General features: G+C 41.9%; 1 protein-coding gene across 2 annotated transcripts in view; it reads left to right on the top strand.

Moving 5' to 3' along the window:
* The window catches only part of RNF152 (ring finger protein 152), an 80450-nt gene extending 58253 nt beyond the window's left edge, over positions 1 to 22197 (top strand). For both annotated transcript variants that reach the window (XM_017528848.2, XM_037738627.1), the window contains exon 3: positions 18950 to 22197. In XM_017528848.2, coding sequence (XP_017384337.1) covers positions 19085 to 19696 — 612 coding nt within the window. In that variant the 5' untranslated portion in view covers positions 18950 to 19084 and the 3' untranslated portion in view covers positions 19697 to 22197. The remainder of the gene's footprint in view (positions 1 to 18949) is intronic.
* Positions 22198 to 23358: the final 1161 nt, after the last annotated feature.

Genomic DNA, 23358 nt, shown 5'->3' with positions numbered 1-23358 from the left:
CTCAGTTGACACAGGAATCATCCAGGGAACCTTGCCTTTTTGCAGATCTTTGCGTTGAGACCTTACCCCCAGACGCCGATTTGTCAGGTTTTCAGTGGACATTATGAAGCATGGACTCAGACTGTTTTGTAGAAGTACTAGTTTAACATCCAAGTTTAGTTACCTACCTAGTAACTCCTTCTTTTGACTAACTTACTGTTCTGCGAGGAGACATAATAAAATCATACTGGTAATATATGAATCTTATTATACTCATGATTTCTGAATTCCCTGCAAATACTGGTGGCCAGGTATATATAATTTTTTTTTAAATGGCCTAATTTTAGTTAGTTTTTTACCCCCCTACAAGCATTTATTGAGCACTTACTGAGTTCCAGTCATTGCCTAGGTACTGAAGAAAGAGTACAAGACAGACCAGATCCCTGTCCTTGGAGTCTTCTTTGTAGCTAAGGGAGATGAAGGTAAATAAAGGTCAATAAAGCCTGTCAGTTGACTAGATGCTCTGTGTGTGTGTGTGTAGGTTACTGCCCTTTAAGGAACTCACTTTTCAGTGTGGGAGACACAAGAACACAGAATATGATCATTCTAGAAAGGAGTCCTAAGAGAACATAGAAATGGTGTCTAACCCAGCTGGAGGGGAACCGGAAGATTTCTTGGAGGACGTGATAGACATTTGGGCTGAAAGCAACGTGCCTCTCCCATCCCTAAGCCATTCTTTCTCTTAGCTCGGGATGCTGTCCTGCTCTTGTTTGGTTCCATGCCAAAAGGACAGCATCCTGAACTAAGAGAAAGAGCGGCTTAGGGATGAGAGAGGCACGTTGCTTTCAGAGACATGCAAGTGACTCAGAGCGGCTGGAGTCTGGGATTCAAGCCAGAACGTGACGAAAATAAGACTGGACAACTAACCATGGACCACATCTTTTGCTCCAGTGTCTGGTGCATAGTAGGTGCTCAATAAAGCATTGCATGGATGATTGAGTGAATGACAACTTGCTGATTTGTGGAAAAAAGCAGTTTTGCATTAGATTTTTGCTAACCGCACATAATTAAAGGAGTTGATGTTCTTAGCAGATCTGATATTTTATCTGGTGGATAAAACATTTTTTTTTTTTTTAAAAAAAAGCCCAAATGGCAATCAGATTATGAAAGTAGTCATAATTGAGAGAGGTCACCTGGGTGATATATTACCCCATTCTAGATTTACGGACAGAAAGAAAAATCTCTTCAAATTGTTGTCACAGTGCTTTTGTCTCTTTATCTGCTTATTATAATCCAGCTTCAGGGATGGATGACATTTTTAAAATGCATAGGCCCTTTGGCCCTGAGAGCTTTTGTAGTATCTCCCATCAGCTAAAGAAAAACAGACGAGACTAACAGACGTCCCTCGTGTTCAGCTGTGTTAGCCCTAGAATCACTTCCTCAGGAAATCGTGTTCGTGTGTGTCTGTGGTTCTGTGGTTTCATTGATATTCCATTAGAGGGAAACACAGAGGAGTTTCAACAATTAAAACAATCATTTGAAGGACAGGAGTTCTTGGTGGAAGCCGGAATTGGATTTGCAGCTGTAGCAGTGGGGCATCGTGAATCACCTTAAATTCTGATTTCTTTGAAGCTTTGCTGCCTCCACCCTCTTTCTAATGTAGGTTAAATTTGACCCTGTTTTATTTTAAGTTACTCAATAACTTGAGAGCATGAGTTAGAGAATTATTTTCTGAAATAGACTGGCTGTCTCAATAAACCAATTTAATCTGATTCTTGCGACCTACATCAGCTAATGATTTGTGAGAAATCTATCTTCATTTAAATCTGTATTTGTTGTTTTACTCCGAGTATTGCTACATCTCCAGGAAAAGTATCGGAATATGCATAAAGCAAGGAAATAATACTTTTCTCTGTTGGTAGAAGTCAGTGAATTTTAGGAGAGACGCAGGCTGAGGAATGGAACAAAGCATGCTGCCATCCCTTAACTGGCACGGTGACTGAGTTAATATATGCCTTACCATTTCTTCTGTTTCGATAACTATGTTGAATTAAGCAGATAGAGGCTTTCCATGTTATAGGTACTCATAAAATGGGAACACATTGGCAGAAGCTGTAGCAATAGCTCTGTGTGGCGTGAAGGTCATGATATGCCGCCTGGCAAGATGTATTATCATCTAAGTAGTATTTGGTTATTGAAAGCATGTTTATTTTTTATTTATTTATTTTTTTATTTATTTGGTAAGCCCTAATAATACAGGTGGGCTCTAAACACAGGGTGGCTTTTAAAATCCTGTCAATTTTATTTTCTGGCCCAGAAGACTCTTTTAATGATTTTCAGCTTGTAAAATGCATGCCTGTTAAATTAGGCTGTTTTTTAAATTCATAGGTAGAATTCAGGTAATTAAAAAATACTAACTTATTGATTTTAAATACTTTTTGTGACTATTCTCAGGAAGATAACTTATTGAGAATTTTTTTCATAAAGGAAATGAAAGCCGAAACTCAAGAAGTTATTTGTGGATTAAACAGGCTTAATTCTACAGGGTATGCATGACTATTTGGGAAATATTTTTGTCTTACTGAATTAGGATAGCAGTTTTTACCAAATGGAACTTAATTACTTTAACTAAAATGACTAGCTTAAGACAAATAAAATCTTGTATTGTAAAAATAGACATTTTTATTTTTAAAGTAGTTTTAGTTAAGCAGTACATATATATACATGTGCACTTAAAACAAAACTGAAAATCCATGTACTATGAATAACAGCAGCACAGACTTTCCTACTGCGTACATCTGAAATGCTTTAGAATGAATTCACCCCAGTCAAAAACATATCCTTTTGCCTTGGTAGAAATTACTATTCAGTGTCGATCACGATTAATTCAAATGTTTAATGGCTCCCAACAGCTCACAAATATGACTTGAATATTTTACTTCCCCAAAAACTGAATACATTTGATGTCATGAAGGACAATTGCAACGACTCTAACAAAACCAGGTCCAGGCTTAGGGACTGTCTCTCTTAGTTTCAAGAAAAAGAATTGAATTTTATTTGGGCTGTATGTGTAAGTATAATTACAGATCGTGGCACACATACTCCTACACACACACACACATGCACACAAAATACTATATTTAGAATATTATTCACATTTGAAATAGCTTACATAATTTTAAAAAATGCTCTGAAAGTAAATTGTTTCTTATTGATGACAGGACTTTAAGTTTTACCATTTGACAGAACACTTTTTTTTAATAGAAGTCGTTAACATTTAAAATTTTTGATTAAATGAATTATTGATTTCTATCTGACATAGAAATTGTATTTACAGTGATTTTTTGTTTGTTTTGCTTTGAGGGTATTTAGTGACAGTAGGAGGTGAGCATTGTGTTCTAAAGCGGTTATTTTTTTCTTACCTCTTAAATACTTTGTGTGCGGTCTTGGATATAAAAGCGTGAATAATCCATAACCTCACATTTCAGTTCCTGGCTCCTTAGAAAGTTGAATATTCTTGTTATGGAGATAATGAGGGAGTGAGTGAGAGCAGGACGCATTTTCATCCTGGCGTTATTGAATAAATTGGTGCCCAGTGTGTGCCATGTACCGTGCTGGGCAAGCTTCATTAGTCTGTAAAATGTGTCCATTTAGAGTGGAGGAAGGAGCTCAAGCTAAATAATTAGTAAAAGGGATGATGAATCTGAGCGTTTCCCGGAGCTGATTCTGTAATCACAGCCCAGGGCTTAGAAAGGGAGGGATTTACAAGGCGAGAAGTGGCTGTGGACTAGAGACAGTGGCGATCTGAGGACCTGCAGACCAGCTCCAGCCTGGTGCACAGAAACTCTTATAAGTACTTAGCTGCAGCTTTTCAGAGATGAGAAGAATTGAAGTGCCGTTAAGGTTTAATCTCTGTACACATAAATATTTGTGAGTCATAGTCTCTTCTGCCTCCTTTGCTTCTTTCTAGAAGGCTTATTAATGGAAATACCAATTTCTTTATTGTCTAGTAATAGACCTGGTAAAATATAACTTCACATAAATAAAATCATGTGGTAAATCTAGTTTCCCAATAGTTGTCTAAATTACACATAGCAGTCAGGACTTTGTTAGTTATAAAATCTCAAGATTCAGGAGAGTGTTGGCCATCTCTGTGAGCTTCAGACACCACTCTCCTTGCTGAACTTTGTCACAGCCATGCCTCTCAAAAATGCCCTCTCCATCCAGTTGCCCCACTGAGAAATCGGGGATCTTTCCTGTGCTTCTCCCTCGCTCTCAGCTCTGTACTTCCAGCCGATCTCCAAGCCCCCTTCCTCCTCCTTCATCCCCACCTTCATTCCAGCCTTGCCCCCTCCCTTTTAGTTCAGCCCCTGCCAATTCATGTCTCACTCTGCCGCCAGAGTGGCTTAAAAAGAAAAACCAATGCACAATTGAGTATTACTCAGCCATAAAAAGGAAATTCCAATACATGTTACAACACGGCTGGACCTTGAAAACATGCTTAGTGAAATACACCAGACAAATATTAGGACAGTGGTTGAAGGACAAATAGTGTACGATCCCACCACTCTCATGAGGTACCTGGAACAGGTAACTCGTAGAGCCAGAAAGGTGACAGGTTAGCAGGGGCTGGGGGTGGGAGAAATGGGGAGTTGTTGTTGAATAAGCATGGAGTTCTGTCTGGGTTGATAAAAAGCTCTGGAAAGGGCTGGGTGAGGTGGCTCATACCTGTAATCCCAGCACTTTGGAGGCTGAGGTGGGTGGATAACTTGAGGTCAGGTGTCTGAGACCAGCCTGGTCAAATGGTGAGACCCCACATCTACTAAATGTAAAAACATTAGCTGGGTGTGGTGGCGTTTGCCTGTAGTCCCTGCTACTCGGGACTCTGAGTCAGGAGAATCGCTGGAACTCGGGAAGCGGAGGTTGCAGTGAGCCGAGATTGAACCACTGCACTCCAGCCTGGGCAGCGGAGTGAGACTACGTCTCAAAAAAAAAGCAAAAAAAAAAAAAAGAAAGAAAACACCAAGAAACACTCTGGAAATAGATGGAGATGATGGCCACACATGATGGTGACTTAAATCCACTGAATTTTACACTTTCGAATGACTAATAAGAACTTTAATAGCAATAATAACGCAGTTATAAGGGTTACACTTGTCCCCCTGAGGTCTTCACAATTCCTGCTTCTAGCTCCTCCTGGAGGCCTGAACTTTGTCCGCACCACTGGATTTGGGTTGGAAGAGGAGGAGAAGGGTTTGGATGACATCCTGCCCCTTCTCCCTCACCTCCTGGTGCTTCCCTCTTCACTCCCCTTCACCCACCCTGCACCGGCTCGCTCTCTTTCTTTCTTTCTCCCCCAACCTCCCCCCTTTCCCCTCCCCTCTCCCTCCCCACTTCCCTCACCTCCCCCACCTTCCCACTCCTCCCTCTCCCTCCGTCTCTCCCTGGGCCTGGTTTTGCTCTCTGCCTCTGCTGCCCCCTAGTGACCTGGCCCATCCCAGCTGCAGGGACAGCCACTCTGGTCCTTGGGACCACCCCTGCTTTAGAGCGCTGGGGCCAGCAGAGTGGGCCTTAACCCCGTTTCTGGATCTGTGCCTCCTTCAGCCGGGCTGATTAGTCATCGTGAGGACTGTCACACTGCACACCCGCTGGGCGTGCCCGGCCTCCAGGCCGTGTCCTTCGTCTCCTTCCCGCCTCCCCTTACAGTGATATTGGCCATGAGAAGAGCCAAACCACCTGCCGTGTGCTGCTCTACATGCTCGACATGGCCATCTTCACATTGCATTAGTCTATGCAGGGGGATTTGAGTCACTTACTGAGGTCCCAGGCTCTGGTCCCCGTCCGTCCGTAACCACCCTGGGCACTGCCTCGCCTCGTCTTGGTCTCAGTGCCTTTGTGTCTGCTGAGTCCCCAACCTTGAAATTGAAATGGTGCTTTTTCTTGAAATATCCTTCCTGGCTGCCAAGACTCACATAGGTTCTTCTTCCAGTTCCACCTGGTAATCCCGCGCGAAGCCCAGATCAATCACACGACTGCAGTTTCTTCATGTCTGGCGTGGCTCTTTGTATTCTCCACTGGCTTTAGCAGCAGAGGGCCCTATCTTTTTCTCTTTAGATTCCCCTTATACTCAGTATATATTTGAATGTGCCTGAATTAATAGTAGTTATTTGTTACTCTAGGGCTTTGTTTGGGAAATATGAATATGAAGTTAGATAAAAACTTTGTGTCTAAAAACACACTAAAGTACACTGAGAATATTACCACTTTATTTTTCTAAACCAATACCCACGGATTGGGTTTTATATATACAAAATTGCCAGTGCGGTGGTGTACACCTGTAGTCCCAGCTACTCTGGAGGCTGGGGTGGAAGGACCTCTCGAGGCCAGGAGTTGGTGGCTGCAGTGAGCTATGATTGTGTCACTGCACTCCAGCCTGGGCAACATGACAAGATCCCATCTCTACAAAAAAAAACTTTTTGGAAAAGTAGCTGGGCATGGTGGTGTGCATCTGTAGTCCCAGCTACTTGGGAGGCTAAGGCAGGAAGATTGCTTGAGACCAGGAGTTCAAGGACGCAATGAGCTATGATCATGCTTGTGAATAGTCACTGCACCCTAGCTTGGGCAGCATAGCAAGAACCCATCTCATATAAAAGAAAGGAAGATAGGAAAAACACATTCAAATTATCTGGAAGGCAGAGCAGTGGCCATTAGTGGCAGAGAAAGGGGCAGTTGGATGAGCTGCACGAGGCACAAGGAAACCTTTTAGGGTGGCGGAAATATCTTGATTGGCATAGTGGTTACACAGGTGAGTACATTTGTCAAAACTGGTTGAGCTGTACACTGAAAATATGTGCATTTTATTGCTGATACACTTTGCCTGAAAGTTGACTTCAAAATAAATTTAAAAAGGCAAGAGGAGAAATCTGGATTTTTCACGGGGTTAGAAAAGATGGATTAGTGATGGATGGTGCTGGATTGCAGAGCTGTTCCATATCTAGTTTCAAGGTATGTACTTTTTTCTTGCCTTCTTACCTTGCCTAAATGGAAAATCAGCTCTCATTGAGTTACTGCAGCTGGAAGTAAGAAAAAGCAGAAGTAATGAGCAGACTGACAGCTGACTCCCTGTAGTGCTTAATTTTAGTACCAATGCCTTTAGGAATTCTTTGCAACTTCAGTGTAAGGCTTAATTCGTGCGATGAATCATCAATATTGAGGGTAGGTAGAGAAATTGCAGCAATAAACACTCTGCTCAAAGAAGATAATGTTATGAATGGCTTTTGAATAGACTTATTTAAAGAGATATCTATAAAACCCACTGGGCTTTTACTTTACCATTCTTTTCAAAAGTTAATATAGAATGTTCTTTGGGTAATTTGAAGAAATTTAAAGAAATATATATTTTTTAATGTGTGAAAAGTAAATGGGCCTTAACAATTAGGTAGGTTTTTGTTTTTTTCATTGAGCCAAGATTTGCCCTCCCTCCTTCTCCTTCCAGCCTTAGAGTACCTCAAATTAATAAAGCTCTACTTGTCGTAAATCATATATGTTCTTTAGTACTTTGAAGGAATGCTGAATGTGTTTGGGGAGTTTATTCAGTGTCCCTTCTTGATGGTCAAGGTGAACCACCATACGATACTGCTGTGGAGAGGAAGATTAACCGGCCAAATTGAAATTTATTCAGCTACTTTGTGGCCTGCTATGGCTATGCAAAGGAACACAGGGATTATGGCCAAAGTTCAGACTCTAAGGAGGAATTTATCATCATGTCTTTGTGACGTTCCATCAGATAAGGAGTTACCTTTAACTTGGAGCTATCATGATGACTTCTGGTATCATCGCCCATAGTGTTGAAATAATAGATCCATATTTGAAAGGATAAAGAACGTTAGGACCCTTTCCTATATGCTGTCACTAATGGCAAATGATGGCTATTGTTTACGTTCTTTGCTCAGCTCTTTCTGGTTGTCTGGAAACAGTTATTTAAAAACAAAATTACATCTGTAGGCCTATCTCCAAAATAGAATACACAATAATTTTGAAAACATTTTGCATTCTGGAGCTTGACAGAAAACTCAGGTAAGGTAACTACTGTTAGAGCAACAAGCTGATTTCGAGGTAGGTGTCTCCAGAGTAATATACTAAATTTGAGAGATTCAGGGAAGGGCTAATAGGAAATGATACAGATCTGAGGTCAACAAATAATAGCCTGTTTTTGTAAATGCAGTTTTATTCAAACTGTTGGGAAGAAAAGTTCTTGCTTTAGGTTCAGTGTCAGGGGCATGCAAATGGAGGTCACCAAAAACATGTTAAGAGGAGAAAACGTTTATGTATGCATACAACATGTGCCCAAATGAATTTAAGGATTACATACCTAACTTAGCCAGGGAAAGGGAGGGGCTGGGAAAGGCCACCATGGGAAGAACAAATAGGTATCTTTGTGAAAGGCAAATGGATTTTTAGGAGTTCAATCGGGAGATAAGAGTGTTTGTGATAAGGTGTGTGTTTGAGTGTGTGAGCCATCTTTCTGTCTTCTTTGTGGTCATGAAACTACCCTGGAGAGGGGATTTATGTGGGTTTATCTTTGTTTATGGCAGTTCTCATTTCTCAGAAGTTTCTGCTTTTATTCTGATAAGGGATGCTTCACAAGTCTTTCTGCATCTATGAGTCTCAAATGCCTTCAGCTTAAAATAGTCTTTATACCAACTCTGGGGTTTCCAGTGGGTCCCCACAGAACATAGCCTTGCCCATTCCTTGAGATACTGTCTATGACTGCTTTCACACTTTGATGGCAGAGTTGAGTATCTGTGAAAGAGACTGTAGGGTCCGCAAAGCTAGAAGCTGGGTATACTACCTGCCTCTTTCCAGGAAAAGGTTGTGGGTCCCTGACATAAATAAAATATGAGGGAAAATATTTAAAAAAAACAACAGATTGACTTAAGATTTCAATTTGTTCTGGAATTTGTGATTGATAAAAAAAATAATTAGGAGTAGGGAAACTGTGTATTTCATTTTATTGAAATGTGAATTTGTACATGGGAAGTTTCTCTGGGCCTTTGGGGGCCCTGTTATCTTGAACATAAAGAGTAGGGGCCCTGGAGGCCTGTAGCAGAGAGAGGCCTTTGCTCTCCAAGGGAGCTTGTCTACTTGGAGGCCCTTGCAGCCCTAATGCATACCCCCCAGTCCTCAAACCCTTAACCTCCAGTGATGACTTTGCGTGCTTCCCTGGTCTGCAGCTGTCTCCAGACCTTAAGTTACCATCTTAATATCTTGCATCTCTTGAGGTCTGTGGTTGGAGTCTGCCTGTATGATGCTGACAGGGACCGTTGTGATGCTTAATCAAATAGAGGAAGTGTCACTGTCCTTCGCCTGAGTTTTCATCTCTCTCCAGTATCTCTGGAGTGGAAAGAACAGTGGGCCAGACTGTTGGCTCCTTAAGTCCAAATGTCCTTTCTGGCTCTGAGAGGCAATGATAGTTCTGTTTAGTAGTTCTGCTTAATCCCTATATGCGATCAATTGGATATACATGCTCAGTTGAAGAAGAGTTTCATTCCAGTCCTCTGTCTATACTTCTCTTTCCCATGACTCTCTTTATATGGTTCTTTCCTTCTGGTTGTACATCCAGGCTCCTTGAGGGTAGGCCTCTTGTTTGCCATGGCACCCCCAGTGCCTTGAATAGTACCTAAGGTGAGTTCACAATAAATATCTGCTTACCTACCACTATATGCTTTGTACTATCTGGCTGCTGGTGAGACTTAGTAGGATTTTTGTTTTTCCATCTCATTGGTTTTACCTGTGTGCTTGATTTGTCAGTTATTTCAACTCTATTCAGAATTACAGCCCTCAGGGTAATTGATCATCTTTATTTGCTCTGCCTGCCTGCCTGCCTGTCTGTCTGTCCGTCGGCATCTTTTATCACTCTCTCTTTCCAGGGAGCCTGGGGATCTCCTGACAGTCATTTCTAGCTCTTTCCTGCCTTAATGACCATGAGCAACTTTTTCTTGACGGTCACTCAGTGATCAGAGCAAATGAAGGTAAAGCCGTGTGTTTGATGAATGCTGGAGTTGACCTTGGCTTCCTGCACAAGCCAGAAAGCTGTGCAGCTTCTTTTCAAGGTAGAGCTGGGACCCTCTTCATCCGGTAACAAGTTTGGGTAATAGGAATATCTTTCTTGATCTGGAAAGGATACTGATTAGACTTGAAGGAGTTTTTCTATTGATAGTTGCTAAAAAAAAAAAAAAAAAAAAAAAAAATTGAAGTTGTAGCTTTTTCTGTTAGGGTGTGAGCTCTAGCTCGATGCATTCATTAAGTTGAAGGCATAAAGGGAGAACTTTCTAAGTTGCTTTCTGTGTAAGTAATTTAGATGCCCCCTCCCCCATCTCACATACATGTGCATTCTTGCCAGATTTATGCCGGATCACTTACATAATATTTGTAAGTGATCTGTCAGGCATGAGAAGCATAGAACAAGCAGCCTGGCAGTACTGTCATGCGGTTGGAAACCTAGCAGTGTTTTCAGCAGTTATTTAGGTCATAGAATATTTTTACTAGAAGGTACTTTAGGGGACTGTCTAGTCCAGTGTCCAGATTTTTCAGGGGAGGAAATAGGAGGCTCATCTAGAGGTTATTTGCTTAAGGTAACCTATCTTTGTAAGTACAGAATAAAAGCTAGAATTCTGATCTCCTCATTCCAAATAGTAATGATTGGCAGATATCCAAACAAAAACCAGCAGTCATCATCACTCATTGCAATACTGACATGTGGCTTTAATTCTTAAAAATGTCTTGATTCCAATATACTTTGATTTTAAATATGCATCACCGAACTGTGGAGAGGTCAAATTTATTCATCGTTTATTAACTTGACTTAAATGAAATGCACCTGGGGCTGGGTAAGTACTCTCTGGTGACTATGACGCTTGGTTAGTTGAGTTTTGCAGTGACAGAATTGGCACGTGCCCTACCAGAGCCCCCTGGCATAGCATGCCCTTGCCTCTATGGCACATCCAGACAGGGACAGCACCTAGATCCAATATAACTGAGGACAAGCCAGGACAATTGGGCCCACAGTTGTCCCAGTGGGCTATGCTGGCAGGGCCAGGCCTTCAGTTGTGTGGTGAGTCCCTGGGGTGACCTTGGCCGTCTAGATGGTGAGCTGCTTTCATCCATTTCAACCACAGTTATCCTCTCTGTCCCACCCTGCTTGCTTCTGCCACCTCGGCCAGATGCCCGCTAGCACTGTCAGCATCCCCTGCCCTATTCCTTTGGTTACTTAAGATGTTTAAATAACTACAATTAAATTTAAGATGTTTAAATAAACAAAGGGCTGGCGTGGTGGCCCATGCCTATAATCCCAGCACTGTGGGAAGCTGAGACGGGCAGATCACTTGAGGTCAGGAGTTTGAGACCGCCCTGGCCAACATGGCGAAACCCCATCTCTACTAAAAATACGAAAAAAAAATTAGCCAGATGTTGTGATACACACCTGTAGTCCCAGCTACTCAGGAGGCTGAGGCAGGAGAATTGCTTGAACCCAGGAAGTGGAGGTTGTGGTGAGCCTGGATTGCGTCACTGCATTTCATCCTGGGTGAAAACAAACAAAACAAAATGAAAACAACATGTTTAAATGACAGTTTTCACTTTCTGGATTCTTTGCTCCATCAAATACAGCAAACCAGGATGCTCATAGAAAGAAACTGTGCAAATGTTAGGGCTTGAGCCAATGGAATTCTCAGTTGAGATTTGTCAAAGTCCTGCTCCATTAAGACAACGACTGTAGTTACATCAATTGGACTACACATGTATGCAGCAGTTGTGTTCTGAAAGGATTGCTCTTTGCTACCAGAGGACAAAAATCAATGACACATCTGTCACCGGGCATACCCATCCTTGCCACTAATTGGAGTGTTTGCTAAGATCCAATATAACTGAGTGGCTGGCAAGCCAGCTGAAATGCCAGATGAAATGGAATTGTGATTATTTTGTTTAATCCCGTTTCAAATATTTATATTTTGTTGAAGATTTAAGTAGATGGCCTGTCTCAGAAAGATGTGCTATTTCAACAGGAAAAGAAAAGCAATGTAGTGCGCATTAGTTTCTGCATTTGAGTTTTTTCTCAACACAAGTGCTGAATTGAAGGTTCTCATAGAGACTATCAAATGGAACAATTCAAGGTCAGCCAGATATAATCAATATCAGTTCAGGCCACAGTTCCACAGAGAGGCTTCATAATTAATCCCACTGTCGCAGAACGTATGAAGATTCTTAAGAGTGTAAGCAGAGTAAAACTATCTGGATTATCTACTTCGCTGGCTGTTTTATCCTTGGGCTCATATGCCTGGAATTCTAAAACCAACTGTGATTGTAAAAATTCAGTGTTGGAGATCTTTGCTATTTTACCACTTACCAAATTAAAGGGCACACTTTGCCACACCCGTGGCTTTTCAAAAGATTCATAAAATTATGTACAGTTTTTAAAAAGAAATTTTTATTTTGTAAAAATACATTGTTATTGTAAGGACCTCCAAAAGCACCAAATATCTATGGCCTGAAAATAACAACGACAACACAAACACCCCATTTGTTTGTCTATAGATTGTTCAATTGATATTAGTCATGTAACTATGTACAGTTTTATGAAGATATGTTTGAAATAAGTTCTATCTTGGGAGCCATCTGTTTTTTGAGAATACCTTCCCTGAGCCGCTATTTTCATTGTGGTCTGTTTTTCTCTTTGATCTTGACTAAAAGTTTTTTTCAAATAAATTGTAGTGACATTTAAAAATTGTTCTCATGTATTTTCTTATATACTTGTTCTTATGCATTCTGCCGAAGTACTCTTTCCTTTTAAAACATAATGCGTATTTTATCGGAGCATCACATCTTGCTCTTCCTGTAAGGAAAACAACGCCAAACGCAGGTCTCTGAAGCAGCAGCCCCCAACCTTTTTGGCGCCAGAGATCGGTTTTGTGGAAGACAATATGTCCACAGGACGGATGGGTGGGGAGCAATGGCTTCAGGATGAAACTGTTCTACCTCAGATCATCAGGCATTCGTTAGATTCTCATAAGGCGTGGACAACCTATATCCCTCACGTGGGAAGTTCACAATAGAGTTCGTGCTCCTTTGAGAATCTAATGCCATGGCTGATCTGATGGGAGGTAGAGCTCAGGCGGTCATGATCGCTCACCAGCTGCTTCTGCTGGGCAGCTAGTTCCTTACAGGCCATAGACACGGTACCTGTCCGTGGCCTGGGGGTTGGAGACCACTACCCTAAAGTAATCACTGATATGTGTTTATTGTAACACACTTGACAGGGAACTCTGAATTTCTTTTCTGGCCTATATGGACTTTGTTACCATTCTTTATTCTTTCTTCAATAGTTGACTCACATCTTTAGACTTTATGATGAAAGGGGGAAAGAATGATTCATCATTAGCTTCGGTCCATAGCCTCATAAATTTTCTTCTCTTTACCTAACGAATCATCATCATTACTAATTATCCTCCAGAAAATAAACTGGAATGCAGAACAGGGTGGCTTCATGTAGAACAAATCGGTGCATAAATCAGAGAGGCTGCTGTCAGAATGGCTTAAGAGGCTGAGCGTGGAAAAGAGGAACTGTTTTCCCATTCTGTTTTTGTGTTCAGCTTGAATTGTAAGGCCCAGAACTTACTTGGATAGCGTTGGAAGTTTAATAGGAAAATCTGATTTTAAGGGAGCTTAACACAAATTAAGGGAACATTACTTGGAACATAAATTCATGAATAAAATTGCATATTGGTTTTTGTTGACAAATGATGGTGTGCAGATTTTGGGGTAGGGCCAGGAAGAACACTTGCAAGCCTCCTCCCAAGCTGTTCCAAGTGGCAGCTCTTTGATAGCCAGGAAGTGCCTCTGGGTGGATCTGTGCCTCAGCACAGATCACTATACTGAGTGGTGAGGATGCGGAGAACAGACAGTCTTCTGTGAACCTTTCACTGCGTGGAAGTATGTGGATCCCCTGAGCTCATTTGACCTTCAGCCACAACTGCATCATCCCTGCTTGGCCAGGGAGAAAGCAGGCTCAGAGAGAAGGTAAATAAATGACTGTTCCGGTGTCACAAGTGGTTAGTGACATAGATAGGCTTTGAACTCAAGGTTCTTTGAGGCCCAAACCTCTGTTCTTCCCACTTTGCTAAGCTGCCTCACACATTGTTATACAGAAATTAAGGTAAGTAATATGGAAGGAAAGAAGGTTAATATGTAAATTAATGGTCACTGTTTTGATATGATGTCATGAAACATTTTTGTCCCCACCCTCATTTACCTTGAGGGTGTTTGTCCTGGGTGCAGTTGTTAAGGAAAAGTCTCTCCAAATTCATAAAATTGCAGGAGTCTGTAAATTTTCATATCCTGCCTCAGTTTTGTTGTTTCTGCCCACCTGTATCTCAAAGTGATCAGTCCGTCCCCACAGGCATAGCCACATCTCCCTAGAGTCAACCGCATTCTCGCCTGAGCTCTGTGTGTGCACTTAACACTGAAGAGAGATAGAGCAGGATTCACCAACAAACCCTGGATTTTGTTTTGTTTTAAGAAAAAAAAAAATGTATTACCTTGAGTATAAAATTATGGAAGAATTTTGTCCTACTCGTGAACACCCTGGGGGTTTCTGCTTCCATTCTTCAGTCCCTGCTGCAGCAGCTCACACATTTTCCCCTTTCTAAGCTGTCTGCATACTAACTTCCCCTTGCACCTGTGGCTGGTGGTCACCACGTGGGCAGCACAGACCAGATCCTCTGGCTTTGAGCACCTTGACTTAACCTTCACGGCTCCTCTTTGCTCAAATTCCTCTGTTCAAAAAATAATAAGTGTGTCTAGATTCTCCTCCCTCTCAGCTACTCTCTACCCCATTTACTTCCTACTCTATTGAACCCCTCATACTCTGCTGATCCTACTCTTAAAAATAATAGCAACCTCCCAGTCACCAAACTCCGAGGTCTTTTCTCAGCACTCACTCCCTGTGACCGTGGGCTGCTCGGAGTCTTTTGCTGGGTGCTGGGATCCATTGATGGATCTCCTTCTATTCCTGCCCCGGCCTTTATGCCAGGTTTAAGAACAACTACTCCCCAGGGGGTTCTCTCCTTTTCATTTTGTCTATCTCTGGATTATCTTGCTTCTCTGTGGACGCCACCCAATCTTGTAGGTCCTGGCCTGACTTTCCTCTGCAACTCAGTCAATCAGTCAGCTTCTCTGACTCTCTTTTTTTTTTTTTTTTTTTTTTGAGACGACATCTCACTCTGTCATCCAGGCTGGAGTGCAATGGCATGATCTTGGCTCACTGCAATCTCTGCCTCCCAGGTTTAAGCGATTCTCCTGTCTCAGCCTCCTGAGTAGCTGGGATTACAGATGTGCACCACCACACCCAGCTAATTTTTTTATTTTTAGTAGAAACAGAGTCTCGCTATGTTGGCCAGTCTGATCTCGAACTCCTGGCCTCAAGTGATCCACCTGCCTTGGCTCCCCAAAGTGCTGAGGTTACAGTCATGAGCCACTGTGCCTAGCTTTCTCTTTGACTCTTTAATATTCCTGCATAACTTAAATACCTTCCAAGCACCTGCAATGGAATATGGCCTGAACAGAACTCACTGTATTTCTCTTCGTGATCCCCATTTCTCTTAATGATGCTACCCTCCTCTCAAGGCTCCATTTTTGGCTTCTTTTCCTGTGCATCCTCATTGTAATACCCTGCAAGATCCTGCTGGAATTCTGTGAACCTCTCCTCACATCTCATCATTCCCTGCTAATCACCACTATTCATTTCAGCTACTCATTAACTCTTGCCTAATGTTGTAATAGCCTCCCAGTAGGTCTTTCCAGCCTTCCCTCAATGAATCATTTTGCTACTCTTAACCTTTCTGGTGTTTTCCCATTGCTCACTCTAAAGTCCTGAATCCTTGGCCTGGCACTGGGGGCTGCCCACAATCCAGGTCCGCAATCTGTGGCCTCAGCCTGACTAATGTCATTTCCTCATTCCCTGTGGGATCTGCTATTCCTGGTTGGGCCTGGGGAGAGTGCTTACAGGTTCTTTGAGAGTTTTATTTCTTTAAGAGGCATCTGTGGCCGGGCGCAATGGCTCACGCTTATAACCTCAGCAGTTTGGGAGGCTGAGGTGGGCAGATCACGAGGTCAAGAGATCGAGACTATCCTGGCCAACGTGGTAAAACCCATCTCTACTAAAATATAAAAAATTAGCCAGGCGTGGTGGCACATGCCTGTAGACCCAGCTACTCAGGAGGCTGAGGGAGTGAATCCCTTGAACCCAGGAGGTGGTGGTTTCAGTGAGCTGAGATCACGCCATTACACTGTCTTAAAAAAAAAAATAGGCATCTGTATCAGAGACCTTAAAAGCTAAAATGATCAAATTCTTAAAGAAGGCTTCTCTAAGTTACTCTAGTATTAGAAACAATCCTCTAGCCAGTGTCCAGGTAGAATATGAAATATTCTGTAATTGCCCACCTTCTTTCCTTTGCTCATGCTGATTTCATAACCTGAAAATAGCCTGTCCCCTGATTTTATGTGTCTAATTCCAAAATCCAGATTTTTCACTAAACTGCCCCGGATTCCTTCATTACAATTATTTAAGTACTCAGCACTTCCATCTCTAAGCCGAGACTTTCTTATGGGCAGTGATAAGATCTTAGTTACAAGGGACAAAAAGAAACATCGTGCTTGACACATAGTAGATATTCAATGAAAATTTGAATGACTACTAGAATGAAAGAAAAAATATATCCACGTGTTCCTTCTTACCTGACTTTGTTTTTGGGTAGAATGTGGGTCTGATTTATATCCTACAATACTTAGCATTGTGCTTTGTGCATAATAGATTTTCCATAAATATTTCTTGAATTAGTGAATTAGCTATGTAGTTGATCCTGATAGGATCTTTCTGAATGCCACATTACTGTATTTCACCTTCAGTAACTTAAGTGCTTTTAATATAACTAACATATTTAAAGTATGTTAATCTTTTGATTGTTACTAGTTTTTAACAGTGATTATCTTTGTCTTTGAACTGGTTTGCTTTTTCTTTTTTTTTTTTTTTTTTTTTTTTTTTTTTTTTTNTTTTTTGTTTGTTTGAGACAGGGTCTCACTCTGTCATCCAGGCTGGAGTGCAGTGGTGTAAACACGGCTCACTGCAGCCTCAACCTCCTAGGCTCAGGCGATACTCCCACCTCAGCCTGCTGAGTAGCTGGAACTAGAGGCGCTTGCCACCATGCCTGGCTAGTTTTTGTATTTTTTGTAGAGATGGGGTTTCACCATGTTGCCCAGGCTGGTCTCGAACTCCTGACTTCAAACAATTTTCCCTCCTTGGCCTCCCAAATTGCTGGGATTGCAATCTGAGCCCCCATGTTGGCCAGGTTGGCTTTTGCTGCATTCTTAATTTTGATTGTTAACACATTATATATCATGGAGTGGGGGGGTGGGGGGACAGTGCTTTCTTAGTTTCACAAAGGAAATTAGAAAGAAAAAAGAAGGGTCACTTTTAAGAAAAATGTGACGGAGCTTATCTATTTGCTTTAGCTCCCATCTCTAGGTATTGGTGGGGTTCTAGGACTAGCAATTTTTTCTGCAATAGTGGTTGAGTTGTTCTTTCTAGAATCATCATGGCTCCATCCAGGAACACATAATTTGGATGCTTTCAATGGGAAATGGAGTCAGGCAGCCTTGTTGAAATGCCAGTGGAGCATTAGAGGGGGTTCCCAAACTTCAGTGAAGTTGAACTAAGTTTCTTTGCTTCCCCCCATACCAGGATGCTAACACTATTTTTTTTTTTTTTTAATTTTTACAATGAGGAATGCTTGCTGGTCCTCCCTGACAACCTTTTACTGTAGAATATTTGATTTCGATTACTGAATTAATGGTTCAGTCATCCCTCTATCTGAGGGCATTGGTTCCAGGACTCCCATGTATACCAAAATCTACAAATACTCAAGGCCCACAGTCGGTGCTGTAAAACCCAAGAATATGAAAAGACAGCCCTTGGTATATGGGGGCTTTGCATCCTCAGAACACTGTATTTTTGATGTCATTTGGTCACAGATACAGAATCCACTCATAGAAAGGGCTGATGGTATCTATTCAAAAAATTTGTACTTGAGTGGGTCCATGTGGTTCAAACCTGTGTTGTTCAAGGGTCAACTGAACTTGCTTTTAGTCATGTTACTTGGTGCAAAGCTAAGTAGTAATGAAACAAAAAAACTAACTGGAAATTGTCAGGGATGCCTTTGTGATGAGTGTGCCTTTGTGATCCACCCCGCCTTAAGGTTCACTGCTGCTTCTGGTTTTGTTGTTGTTTGGGGTTTTTGTTTCGTTCTCTTCAAATGACTTGGTGGGAAAAATAAAACATGCCTTCACATGCTTCTTCTGTAGTGTGACTTTAATCTCTGTGAGAGAAGAACAATTCTAACTCATGTATGTAAACAGAGCAAGCTAGTTACCAGAAGTACCTAGGCTTGTGAGGTTGCCTAAATCTTGCAATTAAGGCTTGCAAGTGGGTAAGTAGAGTCAGGAAAAAAGGTCAGACGATCTGAGGAGAGAAATTTACTTCTAGGAAATGCTACGTACTTATTGGAAGCAGGAGAGTTTCTCCAGTATATTTTAGAAGGATGACCCAGAGTTTGCTGAAATGTACAAAACAGAAACAAAAAGATTCCCTCTTTGTGAAATATGGATGCATCATCTACACCTGTGGGAGGTGTTCATTTTTTTTGGAAATGAACAAAGTATTTGGCGTGACGTGCTCTCTGAAACAACTCTCATTCACCTTTCACTGGGCATTATTGGACTCCTATAGTGTCAAGAGTGGTAAATTTTTAGGCTTTTGGCCCAATGTCAAGACTTCTGAGCAACAGTATAAATCCATTAGATATGTTGACATCTCAACGTCTTTGAAATAATTAATATTATTTACATTATTTGTCTCTCTCAGAAATGAACACACCTATGAGTACTGGATGCCTGTGAGCTCCCCATCACCTGCACTGCAAAGACGCAGAGCGGCGGCCTCTGAGAAGCAGCTCCTTCCCCCTCACCTTGGCCTTGACCTTCCTGCTCAAGGTCTACCATGGAGACGCTGTCCCAGGACTCCCTGCTGGAATGTCAGATCTGTTTCAATTACTACAGCCCCCGGCGCAGGCCCAAGTTGCTGGATTGCAAGCACACCTGCTGTTCAGTGTGCCTCCAGCAGATGAGGACCAGCCAGAAGGACGTGCGGTGCCCCTGGTGCCGTGGTGTCACCAAGCTGCCCCCCGGCTTCTCCGTGTCACAGCTCCCGGACGACCCAGAGGTCCTGGCTGTCATTGCCATCCCACACACTTCCGAGCACACCCCGGTCTTCATCAAACTTCCCAGCAATGGGTGCTACATGCTGCCCCTGCCCATCTCCAAGGAGCGCGCGCTGCTGCCCGGAGACATGGGCTGCCGCCTGCTGCCCGGGAGCCAGCAGAAGTCCGTCACCGTGGTGACCATCCCTGCTGAACAGCAGCCTCTGCAAGGCGGGGCTCCCCAGGAGGCGGCAGAGGAGGAGCAGGACAGGCGGGGCGTGGTGAAAAGCTCCACCTGGTCGGGGGTGTGCACTGTCATCTTGGTGGCCTGCGTCTTGGTCTTCCTCCTCGGCATCGTGCTCCACAACATGTCTTGCATCTCTAAGCGCTTCACTGTGATTTCCTGTGGCTGAAGACAGCTGCAGGGAAGTCTCTGGTGGGTGCCAACTTAGGGGTTGAGCAGGTTGGTGATGAGATCCCGGTGAGAAGATGGGGGGGAGCGACACTGACCATTTGGTGCTGAGCGCTGGCCTCTGGGTTGCCTCTTGATTTACCCCAAGACAGACACGAAGGGCAGAAGGTGAGGTCTCAACAAGATACCAGGCGAATTGTTCTGAGTGTTGATGGCAACAGCTTTGAAGATGATTGCATGCATCCTCATAATCATGTATTCAATGGACTGTAATTTATGATTTTTGAAAATCATGTTACAAGATAGACATAGTCTACTTAGACGTTAAACTGCACAAGTGCGTACAATGTGATCTTCTCTAAATGCGGTAGATTAAAACAAAGATGCTATGTATACAAGTAGAGTTAAACCTGCGAATCCGTGTAAAAATCCAGTGAAGACATGCACTGCTGGCTTCTTTACTTTTTTTGTTGTTGTTCTTTTTCTTGAAACGCAGTCTTCATTTAGTTGCTAAGGCTTTTTATACATTTTGAATGGCACCAAAACAAAACAAGTCAAGACGGACGGTCGTTTTTTTGGAGAAAATATTTGAACAAGTGTCTCCAATGTGTTGTGTTTTGTCATGAACATTCATTTTCTTCACGTGTAATTAGAGCTCACTACATGTTGATGAAACTGAAAGCTCAACAGGGGAGCAATAAACTGAGAAATCATGAGACATGTCCAGTCCCGCGGGAACCCTGTATGCTGATTTTCCTCAAGCCATCTCACAAAATAAGAATTTCAAATGTAAATATTGTGTATTTGTGTGTGTATGTATGTGTGTCTAATTTGATTTACCTCAGGTGTTTGAGTCTTTGCAGAAGAATCCCGGGATTAAGACTTCATTGGGCATGGGTGAGTCGAGTCCCTGAAGCGGTGGCCACTTCATGCGCACCTGCACCCAGCGAGGAATCTCCTATCCGTCACCTGCAACACTCGCTCCTCCTCTGTGTATTTGAGTGCTGCATTTTGTCAGAGGCAAATGGAGAGTAACAGAACAGTGTCTCTTCTCCCGGTTTGGGAATCTTGCGCTGGCCATGAGTGTTGTGACTGATGGCCAACCTGGGCGGGCGTTTTAATAGACGGTCTGTGGTTCTTTTTTGAAAGATGCTCTTCCATGAGAGTTAAACCAGTTAGAATTCCAGTTTCCTCTTATTGATGTAAGAGAGAGTATCTCCTGTATTTTAACATGTTTTTACTGAGAAAAGTGGCAAGGTAAACCAACAGCTCAAATTCCCAAAATAAGTGGACCAGTTCTTCATCTACTGTCAAATATTCTTAAATGTGTAACGGTCTCTAGATGCTCATGAAGAAAGCTCTGCTAGATGTAAGTGATAAATTCCTATCCCTGGGTGCATGTGCATTCAGAAATAGCTATGAGCTTTACAGTTCTCATCTAACTTATTTTATGGAATTCATGAAGCAAGTGGTATGTGGCAAGGACTCCACTTATAAATGTAACTGTTTTTGTGTTCCACTGAATCCCTGAAAATGGTGAGGAGGGTGGGGGGAAGCGAAGGAAAGAGAAGCAGGGCTAATTCTAAAAAGCAAGGCTAGAAAATAGCCCTGTGAGGTCAAGATAATTTAATTTATTTACATGCTACCTGTTATCTTCAAGCAACACAAAACATGCATATAAAAGTGATGGAATTAATGTGAAATAAAACAAAAACATAATGACTAGAATACAAAACTAATACTGCTAATTGGCATGAGAATTCAACATAAAATTAGGAGCTCTGATTTTTCAAATTTTTCAAATTTATCATAAGACCTTTAGGAAATGTATTTGAAAGCTCAAAATAGAAATTAGGTTAAAATGCCATTTTATTGTGTAAGCTATTGGGCATTATACAACAAATAATCTAGGATTTATTTGGTATTAATAATTTAGGCATCATATTAGCTGAATACTCTCCTCTATTATGTAATATACTGTTGGGTTAGTGTCAATTTCTCAGACTCTCCCAGGCTGCCATAATGCATGTCTGACCTAATTTCTGTTTCTCTTGGAGAAACACACACACACATATACACACCACAGAAATGTTGCATTAAGAATGCTACATTTCAAATAGACTTTACCCTCGCAATTTTAGGCTATGCCATATTCAAATTAATTTTGCAAGTGATATCTGCATATGTTTCTGTACAGTATGAAATGACCGACCCTGTAGTGTAGTATGTGATAGAGTTCTACTTGTTAAAGTAGGTTAGATACAGACACTAATGTGTGTGATGATAGCGTCCTGTGTTTCTTAGTGCAAACCTGTATAGTAAAAATGTTCATAGAACTTTTACTTAAAAACAGTCCCGTGCTAGAGCTGCCATTAAGCAGTGCAAAATTAATCGGCAGCATGGTAGATTCTTGACCTTAAATTTAACAATAGCAACCAAAATCAGATTATTACTTTTTTTCTTGCGAGTCTTATTGACATAAGAAACATTGTTTAAATTGTTTAAATGGATTCTGCCTGCAGTTATTTGTGTACCTGTTTGTTAGGGTGTGCATTCTTTGTGTGTGCGTGTGTGTGCGCGCGCGCGTGTGCGCATGAGAGAGCGAGAGAGCGAGAGAGAGAGAGAGATCTCAGCCTGCCAGATAGAATTTTATAGGCTCAATGAAGTTTTAATGTTACTTGGCATCCTGTTGTTCTGGTCTCTTCTGGCATTTACCAATGACCCTTAACAAACACATCTACCCATGCGACCAAAGTCCACTGACACAAGAGGCCAGAATTCTTACTTGCACATCAATGAAAAGTCACAACTGAAAAGCACAGAAAGTTAGAGCTGAAAGCAGCCTCCGGTGGCTTCATTTTGTAGATGGGTCTGTTTTGTAATTCTCCAGAAAAGCGGGGATATGAACTTTGCACTGTGGTGTCTTCTTGCTCCATCCTAGGTCTGTCTACGTCTCTATCTGGCTATGATCCTTTCTAGGGTTCATTAAAACCCTTTACTAAGTCAACTATTGCTTTAAAGGATATTTTCTGTAGGTTTATATGCTCATTTTAGTTAGCATCTACCTCTCTAGGAAATGAAAGGGGGGTTGACATAGGGATGAGTATAGACATTGAAAGACAACTATCAAACCATGCTGTTTGAATTTTTAAAATTGTAGAGCACTGGTGTCCAAGTCTCCCACCCCACTTGTATGTAAAGGACAGTGAGTGTTGTGTAAATAGTAAACTCTAAGAAGCATGAATTTTCATCTTTATTAATGATCTTGACATAAGCAAGAGAATGCTTCATTTGTTAAGTAGAGCCAAGAATGCTACAAAAAAGCATTGTCTTTGGAAAAATTTTGTGTAATGACTTGGGGCATAAGTTGTGATGAAAAGGCAACTTGATTCTCAGTTCCAGTCATACTTAAGGATCAGAAAGCTCTAAGATATTTTCTTTGAAAATATAATTGTTTAATTTTTTGCATGACTTACATATCGGGTCCCTTGAAGGTGAAACCAGGTGATGGTATAATCCGTGAGATCTAGATTGGCACTGTTCTATAGAACTTTCTGTGGCAATGGAAATGCTCTGTCACCTGTGCTGTCTGGTACAATGGCAACAAGCCACATGGACTTTCAGGCAGTTAAAATGGGGTTAGTACAAGAGAAGAAGTGGATT

The sequence above is a fragment of the Cebus imitator genome, unplaced genomic scaffold (genome assembly GCF_001604975.1).
Source record: "Cebus imitator isolate Cc_AM_T3 unplaced genomic scaffold, Cebus_imitator-1.0 Scaffold55, whole genome shotgun sequence".
NCBI classification, from domain to species: Eukaryota; Metazoa; Chordata; class Mammalia; order Primates; family Cebidae; genus Cebus; species Cebus imitator.
This window is presented reverse-complemented; position numbering and strand designations above follow the sequence as displayed.